The sequence below is a fragment of the Octopus bimaculoides genome, chromosome 9 (assembly GCF_046866305.1).
Source record: "Octopus bimaculoides isolate indiv1 chromosome 9, ASM4686630v1, whole genome shotgun sequence".
Taxonomy (NCBI): Eukaryota; Metazoa; Mollusca; class Cephalopoda; order Octopoda; family Octopodidae; genus Octopus; species Octopus bimaculoides.
In genome coordinates, this window is record NC_142936.1 from 20,020,587 (window position 1) to 20,038,694 (window position 18,108).

The 18,108-nt window shown below is 33.4% G+C and overlaps 1 protein-coding gene across 4 annotated transcripts in view; it reads left to right on the forward strand.

Annotated features, from left to right (window-relative positions):
- The window catches only part of LOC106876194 (uncharacterized), a 149,952-nt gene extending 135,608 nt beyond the window's left edge, over nucleotides 1–14,344 (forward strand). For all 4 annotated transcript variants that reach the window (XM_014924635.3, XM_089357233.1, XM_089357236.1 and 1 more), the window contains one exon: nucleotides 338–14,344. In XM_014924635.3, coding sequence (XP_014780121.1) covers nucleotides 338–547 — 210 coding nt within the window. In that variant the 3' untranslated portion in view covers nucleotides 548–14,344. The remainder of the gene's footprint in view (nucleotides 1–337) is intronic.
- The last annotated feature ends 3,764 nt before the right edge of the window (nucleotides 14,345–18,108 follow it).

The window sequence follows — 18,108 nt, forward strand, 5'->3', positions numbered from 1 at the left end:
AGGAAGGGCATCTAGCTGTAAAAACCTTGCCAAAACAGACACAGAAGTCTGGTGCAGTCTTCTGCCAGGTCAGCTCTTGTCAGATCGTCCAATCTATGCCAGCTTGGAAGGCGGACATTAAACGATGATGATGATGATGATGACAACGCTGACTATCATATTATGGAGAGAAGATGTGTGGCTAAGTGGTTAGGGTATTTGGCTCACGATTGTAAGGTTGTGAGTTCAGTACATAGCAGTACATTGTGCCCTTGAGCAAGACTTTGAATGACAACGACGATGATGATTGCTTTTTATGGAAATGAAATTAACTTCTTATTTTCTCCTCTCATTACAGGAAGATCAGACAGCTGCCGAGTTGTCCTCAGAAGCTGGTTATGATTTCATTGCGAAGTTTTTGGAAACGAAAGGGGAAAGTGCCAAAGTGGAATCAAAAAATGAGGCCAGTAATGTAGAGGTGGAGTCAAGTATCAAAACCCAACTAGACCAGTCCACAGAGAGCTGTACTCAGCTGCATGAACTGGAGAACAATGAAACAAATGCTTAAAGAGACTTTAAACAAGCTCCCAAAAAAATGGTAGAATATGAAGGTTAAGGAATTGAATATATGCTCAGCTCTTCAGAACACAACTTTTAAAATGCAACATATGTTTTTATTCTTTGATTCTCTCTCATTTCTTTCACTTTCTCTGTTTTATGTTTTTATTCAGATTATTTCTCTTTATTCTGTGGCTAAACACTTAAACTTTAAATAATAATAATAATAATTATTATTATTATTATTATTATTATTATTATTATTGTTATTATTATCATCATCATCACCATCATCATCATCATCATCATTATTATTACATAAGGTGGCAAGGTGGCAGAATCGTTACCGTGCCAGACAAAATGCTTTGCAGCATTTTTTTCTGGCTTTATGTTCTTAGTTCAAATTTCACTGAAGCTAACTCTGCCTTCCATCCTTCCGGGGTTGATAAAATAAGTACCAGTTGAGTACTGGGGTCGATGTAATTGACTAGCCCCCACCTCAAGATTTCAGGTTTTGTGCCTATAGTAGAAAGGGTTATTATTATTATTATTATTATTATTATTATTATTATTATTATTATTATTTATTTTTGTTTTGTAATTTCAGTTGGCAAACTGGCAAAATTGTTACTGCACCTGACAAAATTCTTAGCGGCATTTCACCTGTCTTTAGATTCTGAATTCAAATTCTATTGAGGTCAGCTTTACCTTTCATCCTTTTAGGGGGTTGATAAATTAAGTACCTATGAGCACTGGGGTCAATTTAGTTGACTACCCCCCCTCCCCCAAGAAATTACTTATTACTCCTCCTGCTGCTACAGGATTGCAGAATTGGTAGAGTAGCAGGCAAATTTCTTTAAGGCTTATACTAATGTTGCTCTGCATTCTGAGTTCAAATCCTGGTGAGGTTAAATTTACATTTCATCTTTCTCGGGTGGGAGGTTCAGATTAATAAAAGAAAGAACTAGTCAAGTACTGTAGTTGATTTAATTGAGTCTTTTGCTTATCTTATAACACACTAATTAAGGGTGGATGTTTGGCAACATCATTAGAGCTTTGGGCAAATTGCCTTGTGATATTTGTTCCTGCTGTTTAGGCTCTTGGTTCGAACCCCTCCAGGGGTCGGTAAACTAGAGTATCAGTCAAGTACTGGAATTAATGGTATCAACTAACCCTTTCCAGTAGAAACCATTATTGTTATTATCACCATCATCATCGTCATCATCATCTCTATTATCGTCGTCATGGTTATCCTCTTTAATGTTATTGTCATCATTAACATCATCATCATTATCATCAATGAAATTTTTAGCTAAATGATGATGTAAGTTTTTCACTGATATTTTGGGGGAGTTATAGGTTCGTCCCTTTTGCAAAGGGTTAAAGACGTAACCTCGAAAAGAACCAATCATACCTTGGATAATCGTTCATGTGTACACTGGCTGATGATGATGATGATAATGATGACGACAATAATAATAATGATAATAATAATAATAATAATAAATGTAATAATAATGATAATAATAATATTAATAACAACAACGACAACAACAGCTTATATGAGGAAGTGAAGAAGTAAAATAAAAATTTTGTCTGTGTGTGAATAAATATATATATATATATATATATATATATATACATATATACACACACACAGAGTTGTAGTAAAATTTCTTTATATTTACTGTAATTATTATGAGTGGTGAATTGGCAGAATCATTATAGCACAGGATGAAATGTTTTGCGGTATTTCTTCTGGCTGTTCTGAGTTCACATCCTGCCATGGTCAAATTTGCATGTCAGCTGTCCAGGGCTAGATAAAATAAAATATTAGTCAAGTAGTGATGGGGTTGATCCAAGTGATTAAATTCTGCCCCCAAATTCCAGGCCGTTGTACCTTTCTTAGAAACCATTAACATTAAAAAACGATGGTTTGAATCCCACCGAAGTCATCTTTGCCTTTCATATTACCTAAGGTCAATAAGATAAGTATCTTGTAGGTCTTGTGCCTATGTCTGAAACAATTATTATTTTTATTATTATTATATTGATTCTGGCAAGCTGGTAGAATTATTAGCATGGTAGATATGCTGCTAAGTGGCATTTCTATTTATTCTGGTTTTACGTTCTGAGTTCAAATGCTGCCAAGGTAGACTTTACCTTTCATCCTTTTAGGGTCAATAAAATAAGTACTAGTCAAGTATTGGGGTTGATGTGATTGACTTCCTCGCACCCTCAAAAGCTGCTGGCCCTGTGCCAAAATTTGAAACCATTATTATTATTTATTCTTGTTGTTGTTGTTGTTAGGGTTCTTTCATGGGAAAAAGAATGCGAAAAATATCTGAACTGTGTTCCTTGTGTTATGTAACTTTACTGGAGTAAAACATATTGGTGTTGCAATGTTTTGGTTGTGTCAGTACATTTTGTACACATACGAGGAGGTGTATTCTAATTCCTCTTGATATTAAGGGAATAAATATATGAAGAAAAATTTAAAAAAAATTTTTTTTACAAAAAATAAAACAGAAGTAAAGAAACGACAAACATTAATGAATAAATCCTATCCCAGAAATAAGCTCTATACAATGATGATTGCTCTGTTCACTTCACAACAAACAATTAGGATTAATAAACTCCAGATCATCACCTCTGATCCACCTGCCCTCCCTTCCACCTTCAACAGTAAAAAGCAACAGATGGAAACAAAAATAAAATGTAAAGCAAACATATAAACAAAAGTAATTAAGCATGTATGTGCTAATCACATTTGATTGCATTCTTTTTATGTTTTTGCTTCATTGTTTATCTATGAAATGATGGAGGCAGAAGTGGGTGGTCAGTGGTTACATAGATGCAATATATTCTTCTATCCTTTCACCCTCACTTTCTCTCTTTCCATACCATTGAGCTATAAGACATTATCTGTGTATAAATACATATGACACTTCAGTACACACACAACACATCAACACACAAAACCGATGCATGCACAGGAAAGCAAACAGACAAAACAAACAAGCAAGAATTCACCAGTGCAATGCAGTGGTGAGTAGCTTAGGACATAGTACTGTTATTAATGTCTAATTCTGCAATATACTACACTTATCCATAATTGTATTTATATTAGTATCACTCTATCCATCTCTCCACCACCATACTAGTATCACTGTTGCTACAATTATCTCCTCTGTTGGTCTCTTTTAATTAAGGATCTGATGTAAATTCTCTCCACTTCTTTCCTACTATACCAAATATTTAATCAGTCTTAGAACAGTGACTACAACAACATCTGTTTCGTGACTTCACTCTCTATAGCAAGCTATTCTTCTCTCTCCTCATCTTCCTTACTTCTGTCTCTCTCTTCTCCATTTCTCTCTTTGTTTCTCTCTGTTGCTTGGTCTCAGGTTAGTCTTGATTGAACAGATCTCTGCTCAAAAGTATTCCAGCCTCGACCATCCATACTCTGAACTCATAACCATATTGTCCAACTTCCCCTAAGACAGTACAGTGTGACTGGAGGAAGATTCAACTTCTATTTCTCACAGGTCAAGCAACTGTATTAATTTATTGATGAATTAGACATTTGACTATTGAAGGCATGAGTTCTCATCTCATTGCAGTTGCTTACATCTTAATAGTTTTATGAACAAGATACTTCCCTTACCCAGAGACTTTCTCCTTAAGATGCACAAATATTACTTAACCTTTATATTTATCATATTTACAATTTTTGTTTTTGTTGGTGTCATTTAACCCTAGGTTAGGCCAGATCACATGGACCTATGATGTTCAAAAGTGTTCTACCTGTAATCATTCTGTCTTTTCTTTTTTATAAATACAGTGTATCTAGGACTACATTATCCAATATTTCCTTCCCCTTTTTTAGGTATTAAAATGTGATATGAGGGGAATTTAGCTGCTATTTCTTGTAGTTTGAGTGGCCATATAGATACTTCCTCAATGTCTGCTATATTTCCAGCTCCTACATGTGAAACTCCATCGAAAATGTTGCTTTGGCCACTAATAATTATAAATCTGGTTGAGGTGTTTTCTTTCTGTGTAGTTGTTGCTAAACTATCAAAAATTCCTCAAAGAAGCGATTTACTGAGGCAAAATAGAAATATTGAAGAATTGTGTTCTTTCTTGTTCTTTCCTGTTTTGCAAACTACTTGGCAATCCCTCTAGTACTGGTGGCACAAAAATAAAAAATAAAAAAGCATCCAGCACACACTATAAAGTGGTTGGCATTAGGAAGGGCATCCAGTCATAAAAAACAGAGTAAAGCTGACATGGAGTATTTTCTTAGGAAGCTTTGGAGAGATGGTGATATTTGTAATAATAGCAATGTGAGTTCCAAGGAGTTAGATACCAAAAGGTTAGTTACCACAACGAATTCTACAAAAAAAGAAAGAGTTATCATGGTTCTAAAGTGTCACCATTGATAGTTTCAAAAAGTTACCATACTTATATTTATTTCCTTAGAATTATAAGATTTGTATAACATTATTATGGTGGTGGAGTGGCAGAGATGGTAAGAGTGTCTGACTAAATGTCTTATAGTATTCAGTTATGTCCCTTTATGTTCTGAGTTTCAGTACTGGTGGTGGTGGTGGTGATGGTAAGGGTAGATTTTGCCTGTCTTACTTTTAGGGTTCTTTGATATGGGGAGAGTGTAATATAAACCAACTTTGTGTCTCTCCTACATATATGTAAACTTGAGGTGGAGCTAGAAATTATTATTAATTACAGTAAGCTAACAAAAGGCTTGCAAAAACTCTGTAGTATACTACAAACACATACACACGGATATATATAAGTACAATATATGTACTGATTTGCATTTACTAGATACAATTGATCAGAAGAACAATGAAAATGTGTAAAACATTTCAGGAATTCTCCATTTGAGGTTAGTGACCAGCTTCAACTCTGATAAGGTTAAAAACTTAATAAATCCTCTCAAGAAAATATACATATAGTTCGTTAGAAAGTCCTCATACAATTTGAAATATTTATATATGACAGAATTAATGTGTAAAGAACATTTACAAACCTGACACATCTATTTTATTGTCATCAATCACAAATTTTACTATAATTGTTTGAACTTAAAAAAAAAACTATTAATTTATTTTATGAGGAATATGTAAAGACTAATATTTAGTGAATTAAACTTTGTACTATAAATGAATTTGCAGGGTAGGATAATTAATGTGTTATAAAATATAACTGAAAATCAGTGGGGACATGAAATTTTAGAATAGAATATAATTATAGTTTATATATATATATATATATATATATATATATATATAATGATGGTGGGCATGTTGAAAATTAAGTCACAAGAGTCTATTTAAAAGTCAAATAAATTCTGCCTCTTATTCCTTTCATACATTTATTTTATTCTACATAGGACCAATGTTAAACAAACCGAGAATGATCCTATATAGAAAATGTGTGTGTGTGTGTGTGTTATATAGCAACAGCTGCATGTAGATTAGGTTTTACAAATGAAGGAGAGAAATATTCAAATACTGAAAGAGTACATTTACATTTTGGGTTTGAAAATTTAAATCATTATTACATGACAGTTTAAAATGTCCAATTTGAAGTGTGTGTGTATGTATCTCTCTCTCTCTCTCTCTCACACACTTTCTCTTCCTCCCCCCCTCTCTCTCCATCATCTCTATTTGCCATCCTTCTTTTCTCTAACCTTGACACTATCAGCACTGCTTCTCCAATCCCTGTCTCTTATTCACCCTTCTCCTGCCACCCTGCATTACTTTTAATATTTTCTTTTTACCTTCTATCCTCCTCTCCCTTACCAATTTGTTTCCCACACAATTCCTTTACAGCAACACTTTACAACTTTCCAGCCTTCCCGCTCTGCCAAAACCAATATATAGTGACCCAATTCTTAGTTTCTAAAACATACCTTCTTTGTTGATACTTCATGCATATATGCTTTGCTGAAACATTGGTTGTCATATTGTAACAATATAAATAAATCCATGTGTATACATGCATACATATGTATGTATACACACACACACGGATATATATTCATACATAAACATATACTTATGCATATATACATGTACAAGAAAATTAGGTGGTGTAGATGAATGGCGTATGAGAGTGGTACTAACCATCTACAGAGATACAGCGAGCAAAATGAGAATTGTAGATGAGTTCAGTAATGATGATGATGATGAGGATGATGATGATGATATATATCATCATCATCACATTCATCATCAATTAATGTCTGTTTTCTATGCTGGCATGGATTGGATGGTTTGACAGGAACTAGCAAGCCAAAGTGACTGTGCCAAACTCTACTGTCAGCTGGATGCTCTTTACAGAGTGTGCTGGCTGCTTTTTATGTGGCACCAGCACTGGTAATGTCACCCTAGTAACTTGCAAGACAAAGACCCCTCAGTTGAGAGGAGAAGTATTGAAAGAGGTGGCTTTGTGTTAGTTGATGACTTGATAAAATATAATTGAGGGATAGAGATTGGTGTCATGCTGTAGAGGAGATACATGGCTACTTTGTATACACTCGCACACACTATGTATGTATGTGTGTATGTATATATATATATATATGGTTTCGTGTTCGTATGTAAGTATATATATATATATATAATCAGATTGGAGCCTGGTGTAACCATCTGGTTTCACCAGTCCTCAGTCAAATCGTCCAACCCATGCTAGCATGGAAAGCGGACGTTAAACGACGACGATATATATATATACACACACACACACACACATATATATATAGAGAGAGATATGTTAAAGTAGATGTGCATGATATATATCATGCACATACACTCACATACATGTATGTGTGTTTCTCTGATCGATGGGCAATTTGAATTTTCTGACCTGCAGTCTGTTGTTACTTGTTATAAGACTGTCATTCACTTCTGCTCAATGTGAAATATTTCCCAGTGAACACCGTTGATGTTCAAAGACTTTTAAGATTGTTTCTTGTGTTACCATGAAATCTCTTCATTGGTTTTTCACAGGAGAGACTGTCTGAGAACTAATTCTCCATTCTGATCACAAGTCTGTAGTACAAGGTTACAGTGCTGTTATTTCAACCCCTGGTCATCCTTGGGTGCTGCTATATATCTTTTTTCTATAGTAGCCTAGTTTATATAAATCTGTTTTGAAGGTTGCCACCAACTGTTAAGCTAGTTATTAGTAAATAATATTTAAATGATGCTATAGTTATGCTCAACAATAAATGAGAAAATGAAACAAAAAAGGTATTTAGTGTAAATCATGGTTGCTATAATATGACACTTTACACTTGCATTTTGTATTGAGTGTTACATATAAAAGTAATGCACTTTGATTGAATTAATTTCAGTGAAGTAAAAAACATAAATATATATATAATATACATGTATCAATGTATGTGTATATGCATGCATATATACATACTCATGTGTGCATGTATGTGTATATATATATATGCATACATACACACACACACACACACACTATATATATATATATATATATATATATATATATATATATATATATATATATACTTTATTTAAAAGCAGCAGAAATATAACAAAAGACTGTTACTCTGAGTTAGAAAAACTGTCCGATGAATGGGAATGTGAAACTCAGAGTAACAGTCTTTTGTTATATTTCTGCTGCTTTTAAATAAAGCATATTACTCTACCTCTGGTATTTGAGTACTCTTTTTACCACCTTGTTGCACATTTTATGTGCTTACTCCGGTATATATATATATATATATATATATATATATATATATATATATATATATACACACACACACACACTTACAATATATATATATATATATATATATATATATATATATATATATATATATATATATATATATATATAACATTATTTTACTTTACATTTTCCTCAAATCTAAATGTTTGCTAATGTACAAAAAATAGGATTCAACCAAAATTCTTTACTGAATTTAAAAAAAAACACCACCACCACCACCACCACCATACCACTGCTAACAGCACTGCAATATAAACTCATCAAGTTCTGTTTTATGAAAAAAAAAAAAAAAAAATGCATTTTGCAAACTAACCCAAATTGATCTTGAATCTGGCCTCAGAACACAAATTCAGGTAACCAAATATCAGCAGCTTTCAGCTAAATTCTATGTTATTAACCATGTTTATTTATAGGGTGACATAACTCTCTACTTCACTGATGTATTTATTTATATATTTTGGTTTGTTTCCTTGTTTATTTTGTTTACAGGTTGACTTTGCCCTTCATCCTTTCGGGGTTGATAAAATAAGTACCACTTGATCACTGGGGTCAATATAATTGTCTTACCCTTACCACCCGAAATTGCTGGCCTTGTGCCAAAATTTGAAATCATTATTATTAAGTACTTCCAGTCCAGTATTGGCTGCTCTTCCTACTGCAGCAGCTAAACTAGATACCAGTAACATGCAGGGGTATGTAAATAAACACCAGTAATGTACTTAGTTGAGTTTAACCAACTATCTGTAGTTTAACCTACACTGTTAAAGTTGGCCTTGTTGCTCAGCCAAAGCATAAATTATTATTGGGAGGAAAGTGCAACATGTTTGTTGTTTTAGCTCAAAGTTGGTCCTGAATAGATCCTCTATCAATGATATCCCAGCTGTGATTTTCTTGTCTTTTCCTTTTTATATCATTCTAGTACCATATATTATCCAATGTCTCTTTTATTAAGACAATAGGGTGTGATTTGAGGGAGATTTTTAGCAAGTTGATTGACTATGTAGAAGCTTCTTTGTTGGCTTATGAATAAATACAAGAAAGTAATTAAAAAAAATATTTAGAAAAGGTTTGAAGCTTCCCATTTCCTTTTATCTATTTGAATCTAAGCTTTCATGACTATTTAAAAATTATTTTTTAATTAATTTCTTTACTTTTTATAGTTTGTTTTTAATTAAATCACAAAAGTATGAGAGTTGATTGTCACACTGTACAATAATATTACCAGAGCTCAATATATCACACAGTTGGGGATTGAAGTCTGAGTTTACCCAGACTGATTAGTGTTCAAAATACTGGTGCATTATTCGACAAAACCAAATCTTAATTTTGTTGAATTAAAAAAATAAGATTTTTGCTATGAAATTCCATATTTCCTTGCATTTTAACTCTTTTGATACCAACCCTCTTGGGACTGCTCCTGGTTCTATGATACAGGCTTCTTGTTTTAAGGTGATCTAAATCAAAACCCTGCATCAAAATTCTTTGTAAATTTAAGTTCCAAAAACCAGTTTAATAATGAGTAAATTAGTTTACTAAATTCTTCATTATTTTTCAAAATTAATTAAAACAAAAGCAGTGTTATTTCAATAAGAATATGGTAACAAGAGGGTTAAACTCAAATTGAGATATATAAGAGAAAAATTTCAATATAGTTTGACTAAAATTCTTCAAGGCGGTGCCATAGCAAAGCTGCAGTCAAATTACTGAAGCAAGTAAAATATAAAAGATTTAAAAAAAAAAAAAAAAAATTCTGCCAATCTATTTGTGATTCTAGACCCTGTTTTATCAGTTCTGTATTAAGCGTAAGAAAATACAGTGGGGAAATTTGAGCTTTGTTTTTTAACTTGTGAATCTTACCAAAAATTTTATACTGTACTTGTACTTTTTTTTTTTTTGTATTATTGTTGATTATTTTTCCTTTGTATATTTCATGGTGTCAACAGGTTTTCTTGGTATCTGGAAGTTTTTAAGACTTTCTTTCAACCATCAAATTGATTAACTGATGCTTAAGTAAAAATGCTTAGCAAAAAAAATAAAAAAAATTAATAAATAAAAAAGAAAAAGCGCAGAGGAACAAATAAAATGAATTATCCAATAATTTATTTATACATAAAATTATATATATAACTCTCATATATGGATAAATATATACATGCACTCTTTGTATGTATTTATATAAAGCTAACCTACATATAACTATATATGTATAATGCTATAAGTATACATATAAAGCTATATATATATATATAAAGCTATATATATATGAACTGTTTTTTGGGAGGTTTATTCTGCCAATAAACTGAATATGCACTGTTAGAAAAAACCCGGAAAAATTTGGTCTTTCATATCCTGAAATATTTTCACAAATTTACCAGAAAAAAAATTATTTTTGTTCTTTGAAAAAAAATAAATAAATAAACCAATCCAAACAAAACCAAAAACTTCACACTTCTTTTGGATACTTGCTTACTCTTTGTCTCTTGTTAGTTACTATCTCTCTCTCTCCAACATTGTTGAGTTGAAGAAGGCAATCAAAAATATTACTTGTAATCATCTGTTTCTTTTAAACTCTAGTTTTTAGTTCTATTTGCAGTTTGTACTAATTATTTATTTTCCAAAATAAATCTGTATTTAAATAAAAACAAACAAACAAAATAAATTCTAGAATTTTTATTTTGATTTTATTATTTTCTGGCTTGTTTTTTATATTTTTCGATGACCTCTCAACTATCACATTATATATCCATTAATATAAACATATAATTCATTATTAGTCATGGAAGCAGTATTAGTTCAAATTAGCATTCTGTATCATCATACTTAGAAAACATTATATTTCTGTATTTTTTAACATTAAATACAAGATGCTTTCTCAAGACAAATATTGCAGTTTCCAGGTTTCCTACAGTATATCTGCCTGAAATATGATATACAGAATGCTTATCATCATCATCATTGTGGGTTAATGTTTGCCTTCAATGCTGGCCTGGGTTGGGCAGGAGCCAACCAGGTAGAACACTACATGAGATTTATGTGTCTGTTTTAGCATGATTTTTATGGCTGGATGCCCTTCCAAATGCCAACCACTTCACAATGTGAACTGGATGCTTTTCACATATGTATATGTATGTATGTCCTTTTTCTAAAGGAAACAGCATTTTGGTAACTTAAATCAAATTCTGTTCACTTAAAGAATCATCCAAGAATGGTTTTTTGGTAAATACATTAAAATTTCTGATAAGTTACCTGTAAAGGCATGCATGCACATACATTGTCTTCTGTAAAATTATATGCATCCACAACCAGACTCACCTATTCTCCCAGTTAAATCTTTGTAATCCAGTGCTTCCTAAACCTTTTGAAAAGGCCACCTACTTTTGAAGTTGGCCATTGCTTCTAATACCCCCCACCCATTCCCCAGAGTCTCACATTTTTATTTGAAAATATTTTTTAAAATGATAAAAAAAAAAAAAAAAAGTCCACATTTTTAGGTGTTCAACAATAAAATAATTTAACCATTTTTAATTCTGAACAGTAACATTTGAAAATTAAAACATGGTATAAAAGTATCTTAAAAAAAATCTTTGTATGATTAAATTATTTGAAACTATTAATTTCATCATTCTGGTCCTCATTTCTATAATTTAAAAAAAGAAAAACAGAAAAGCTTTATTCTTCACATTGTAATGTTTTAATATATATCATGAATCAAGACACAACTGTCTTTTAAAAGATTTTAAAGTAAAAATTACTCTCTTCATCTCCAGTAAATTGTATTTTATGTTTGTCCTCTTGGAAACACTATTCTATGTGGTCCATGCTCCATATTTAAAAATAAACTTAGACACCATTCTCCAAGTTCAATCTTTTGTTATACATAAAACTATGAGTGAAGTTGCCTTTAACCAAGTCAATACGATCTTGTTGTTCTCTATTGTCCCATTGAAAGGATTAATAGCTTGTATCTCATTGTTGGTGCTATGCAGTTCCTTGGTTAAACTACTTAATTTTCTGTTACGCAATGTTGAGGTGGTTCACTTATACTGCTATATCTAGGTGCTAAGCAGTGGGATCACTGCATAAAGAATGTAATTATTTTTCTTAGCTTCTAGTGCTGGACTGAAATCCTTTCATGGGCCTTAAGATGGCAACAACTAATCACTCTAATGTATTCTTGCTTTTCAATCAGTCATGAACACAAGTTCATTAATCATCATCATTATTTAACGTCCACTTTCCATGCTGGCATGAGTTGGACGGTTTGACATGGAGCTGTCAATTGTCTGTTGTGGCATTGTTTCAATGGCTGGATGCCCTTCCTAATGCCAATCACTTAACAGAATGTGCTGGGTGTCTTTTTTTTTATGTGCCACCGGCATGGGTTCTTTTTATGGGGCACCAGCACCTGAAAGGACAAGCCTGTATGTGTGGAAGACAGCAATGTCTCTAAACCCTAATGAATTTCAGACATTGCTTTTTGTAGCCTTACATACACATTACATCAACTGATGATATGGTAATGGTAATGGTAATTAGTGAGTTAGTACAGAAGTAATTAATAGTAAACACAAATTAAATACATGAAAAATGTATGTGTGGTTAACATTTCAAGAAGCAAATATACTAAATATACTGGATAAGAATTGGAGCATTTATTGTAAATTTGAATATACTGAACACTGCACTATATTTATAAGCTTGTATATTATCTTCATTCTAAGTTTTGCAGGCCATCTGGCTTCATTATATTTAGATGAAATGTGTGTGTGTGTGTGTATGTACAATAATCTGATTAAGATTAAACTGATAAGCCAAATACAAGTTGTATCTGCTTCTTACAAAACTCAAAGGAAAAGAATTTTTCTTTTTCATTTAACCTTCAGAATATTACAGCTAGAAGAAAAAAATATTTGCCCTACATAAGCAAGAGTATACTTGTAAGAACACTTGATTTAAAGTGTTTATATGTATTACACTCTGAACACACACACACACACACATATATGTTCAATATATTCAAATATCTTAGTTCTGTACAGTATGAAGGCCCAATATGATGAGAGAATATACTTGTGGCAGTTGCAGTAGAGCTATACTGATAGAATGCCTTCCTTTCTATTGTGCATGCTCTACACATATGCTCCAAAACATCTTGGCTATAACTCAGAAATTATGCTGGGCTAAAATGCTTTATAATATATCAAACATATATCAAATTTGATCAACAGTCTATAAGCTATTTAGTACATTCTGGAAATAATCATTTTAGACTTTTTGTCAACTTTGTATCAGTGTGTTGGTTTGTGGCTGATATATGTAGCAATGTAAGAGTTTAGCTGATGAAATTGTGATTAGAATTGAAATAGCTGTACACTAGCTGTTGAAATAATGTTCTTTGCTTTGTATTTTTAATATAGTCTTGCTGTTGCAAAGATTCTGAATTAAAAATATATTATTATTATTATTATTATTATTGAACTTTATATAAAAATTGATAGATCATGCTTCTTTGTAGAAGGCTTATGTTTCCAATGTATTTTAAAAGGAGAGGAGTAGTGAAAATAGGGACAGCCTATTTCTATTGAAGATCAATGATTTTTTTTGTATTAAAAGCAGGAAATATTTTTAAATGTTAAATGCTTGTACTAAACCTTCCATTGTATTTGCTTTCTGCTGTATTGTTGATGGAAATAGTCAACTTTTTGAGCCAATGATGTTTTCTTCTTGCCAGTTTTATAAGTGGAGGAAATTTGATTCTTCACAAACTGAAGAATGACTATAAACTAGTTTCAATTTTTTGTTAAGTGTAAGGAGATGAGCTGGCAAAACTGTTAGCACATTGGACTAAAATGCTTAGTGGCATTTTTTCTGATTCATTACATTTGGAGTTCAAATTTTACTGAGGTCAACTTTGCCTTTCATCTTTACAGGGTCGATAAAATAAGTACCAGTCAAGCACTGGGGTTGATGTAAACAACTAACCCCCATCCTCTAAAAAAAAAAGAAACTGCTGGCATTGTGCCAAAATTAGAAACCAATTTTTTGTTGAATGTATGTTTGAACTATGGTGCATAGAAATAAAAACAGTAATTTGTGTATTTATATTGTAATACACAGATACATAAATATTAAAAATACATAAATATATTTTTCACAGAATTGATATAAAGATAATTTGCGATAGTTACTGGGATGTATCTTTCACAATTATCTCTTGTCAAAATTATTATCTACCAATTGGTAAATGAGGTGAATATTTTGTCCTTGCCACAGTAAACAGGTAGTTATCTCTTTGCCAAACATACCTGATAGATTATCCTGTCAAAGGTGAATTAATCTGTTCAATCATAAGTCATGGTCAATAAATCTTTTACACAAAGAAGAAAAAAAAAAAGAAAAAAAGTGTGGAAAAAATTCATTTATTGGTCACAAATGATAACAGAAATGTTGAATTTTTTTAATTGTATTTTTTTTTACTTCATGTTTAGTTGTTTTTGCTATTGTTATTTCTGTAGCTGTTGTTTTACAAATTAATAATGACTGGATTTTTTATTCAAAGTATCTTGTTTTTAATTATTGTTGTTGTTGTTGTTATTTTACCAACTGTCAGCATGAAAACTTACATTTACCATAACTGAATTTTCAGGTCTCATTAGGAATCTATATTAAAATAAAGTTAGAATTTGGTTTTAAAACAGGAAAAACAATATCAATGAAATTCACCACCTGGATATTCTACTTTGACTTTTGAGGTTACCACTTCAGCTGTGTAGTCAAGAGTTTGTTTTCTAACTACAGGGTCTTAGCTTCAGTCACATTGTGTGGCACCCTGGACAAGTATCTTCTACTGTAACCCTGGGCTGTCCAAAACCTCATGAGTGGATTTGATAAATGGAAGCTGAAAGAAACCAGATGCACATACAGGCAATCTTTCAGAGAAAGTGTATCAAAACTGAAAGTATTTGGCAATTTCTGTAAAAAATTTTTATTTCTTTAATCCCCCCCACCCGCTGGAACACGTATGTTTATGTATTTTTTTGTATATGTATGTATGTGTTATACGAACATATGCATGCATGTGCAAATGGGTGTCTGCATGAGAGTATTTGCCTCTTTCACTTGACATCATGTTAGTTATAAATGAGTGTCACCATCATAAAAACGAATGGTGATGTTCATTTCCACTCTTCCACAAAAACATGTCTGGCTGTGAAGGAATATTTATTGTCTCAGAAACAGGTGAAGACTGGTGACAGGAGGCCATGTTGACTGTAGAAAATCTGCCTCAATGAATTCTGTCTGACCCAAGGAAACCTAGAAAAGTGGATGCTAAAAATGATGATGATTACTTGAATATATTTTATCGCATTATTTCAATGGAAAGCTATCTTAAATCATGTTGCAGTCATACTTGGAATGACTACATAAAATGGGTGCAGGCATGGCTGTGTGGTAATAAAGCTTGCTCCCCAACCACTAACCACATGATTTCAGGTTCGGTCCCACTGCATGGCACCATGGGCAAGTGTCTTCTAGCTGGGCCGACCAAAGACCTGTGAGTGGATTTAGCAGATTGGAAACTGCAAGCCCATCATATGTGTGTGTGTGCTTTTATGTTTGTGTGTCTCCTACACCACTTGACAACCAGTGTTGGTTTGTTTACACCCCCATAACTTAGTGGTTTCAGCAAAAGAGACCAGTAGGACAAGTACCAGAAGTACTGGAGTCGACTTGTTCAACTAAAACCCTTCAAGACTGAAGTCCAATGACTGAAACAAAAAGATAAAAAGGCAGCTGTTGTTGCTAAGTTGCAACACTATCACCTGACCTGTGGATATGGATTGCCACCACTATTGCCACCACCATACAAGCTAACAAGGAAACCTCTATTAGGTTGCTTGGCATGCTAGAAATAGCAGCTGAATATTCCTCATATTATACCCTGTTGTTGCAAAACAACAGGCAGGACATAGTGGACTACGTACTGTTTGATATGCATGAGTGAAGCCCTTTTTGTCATAAGTCTGCTCAATCAGAGGAGCTAAACAACAACGATAACACCTCAACCTCAGGTGTGTTTATAAGGGTTCACTCTGTTATAATCATTAAAGGAGACACTCTCCTTGTTTATCCAGCTGGCATTGAATTCAGATGCCTGGGTTATGTATTGGTCACAACTTTTACACCAGTCTGGGAAGTGTGTCCTGCAGAAGACAGACATTGTCCTTCCTTCTGCGACTTAAAAAAAAAAAAAGATAAAAATACACCTTGGTAAAAAAAGAAGAAAAAAACCCCCAGGCTCTATATGTGTTGCCAACAAATGAAGGAAGTCACAGAGGGGGCAGTATTAATACATATAATCGAGTGTATCCAGTGACTCAGTTTTCAGTGAGACCAAGTAGTGCTGACAATAAGTGTAGAAATTCGGGAACCATGGTCACTGGTTTGTGTCAGTAAACATTAGTCCTCCAGTTCAGAATCCAACATTTCACATTCTTGCTCTGCCCCGGACAGTCGACAAGATACAGTGGTGTTGTCACCTTGTCCCTCAATATGGCAAATGAAGAATGAACTAAAAGAAAGGAGTCTTGTGGGGAGAAAAGAAAAAAAAATGTGTGAGGTGGTGTGAAGTGGATGACAGGAGAAGAATGAGGTCAAGTGAAGGGAGAATGGTATAAAAAATATCACATAAGGGGTAAAAAAAAAACCTACTGAAAACTAGTGGACACGTGCACACACACAGAAGTGAGGAGGGAATATGATGGGGAAAAGGATGGTAGAAGGAGCTCACATCTAGAATTGAGATCAATAAGGAATTGTATACAAATCTGTGGCTAGCATCAAGAGATAGTCCAGAACTTGATAGTAATAAGAAGTGGCAGAAAATGGAGAGAAGTATGAAGGTTGAAAGAGAGGGTAGGTATATTAAGTGAGAAGAATACAACTATATGCCACATGTATAAAGTCATGTTATGTGTTGGCACTCCGTCGCTTACGACGTTGAGGGTTCCAGTTGATCCGATCAATGGAACAGCCTGCAAGTGAAATTAACGTGCAAGTGGCTGAGCACTCCACAGACACGTGCACCCTTAACGTAGTTCTCAGGGATATTCAGCGTCACACAGTGTGACGAGGCTGACCCTTTGAATTACAGGTACAACAGAAACAGGAAGTAAGAGTGAGAGAAAGTTGTGGTGAAAGAGTACAGCAGAGTTCGCCACCATCCCCTGCCGGCGCCTTGTGGAGCTTTTAGGTGTTTTTGCTCAATAAACACTCACAACGTCCGGTTTGGGAATCGAAACCGCGATCCTATGACTGCGAGTCCGCTGCCCTAACCACTGGGCCATTGCGCCTCCACATAAAGTCATATACATTATTCTATGTACAACTATATAGAATACAACTATAATGCACTGAGCATACACAGTATGTGTGAAGTTGTATGTCCATAAAATACACACAACCTGAACACACAAGTCTTGTCTTGGCTCTCAACTCCTAATAGGACTGCCACTGTTATCTGGCAGGGCCTATCCCCCTTCAGGCCTAACCACAGCTGATTTCTTCTAGAAAGAGAGCACAACAGAGAACAAAAAGAAAAAGAGGAAAATCAACCCTAGTACAGAGTAGGTACTTTATCGACCCTGAAAAGATGAAAGGCAAAGCTGAACCATAGCAGTATTAGAACTCAGGGTGTAGAGAGCCAAAATGAATACCACAAGGCAATTTATTTGACACTCTAATGACTTGGCTGATTTGCTACAGACACAT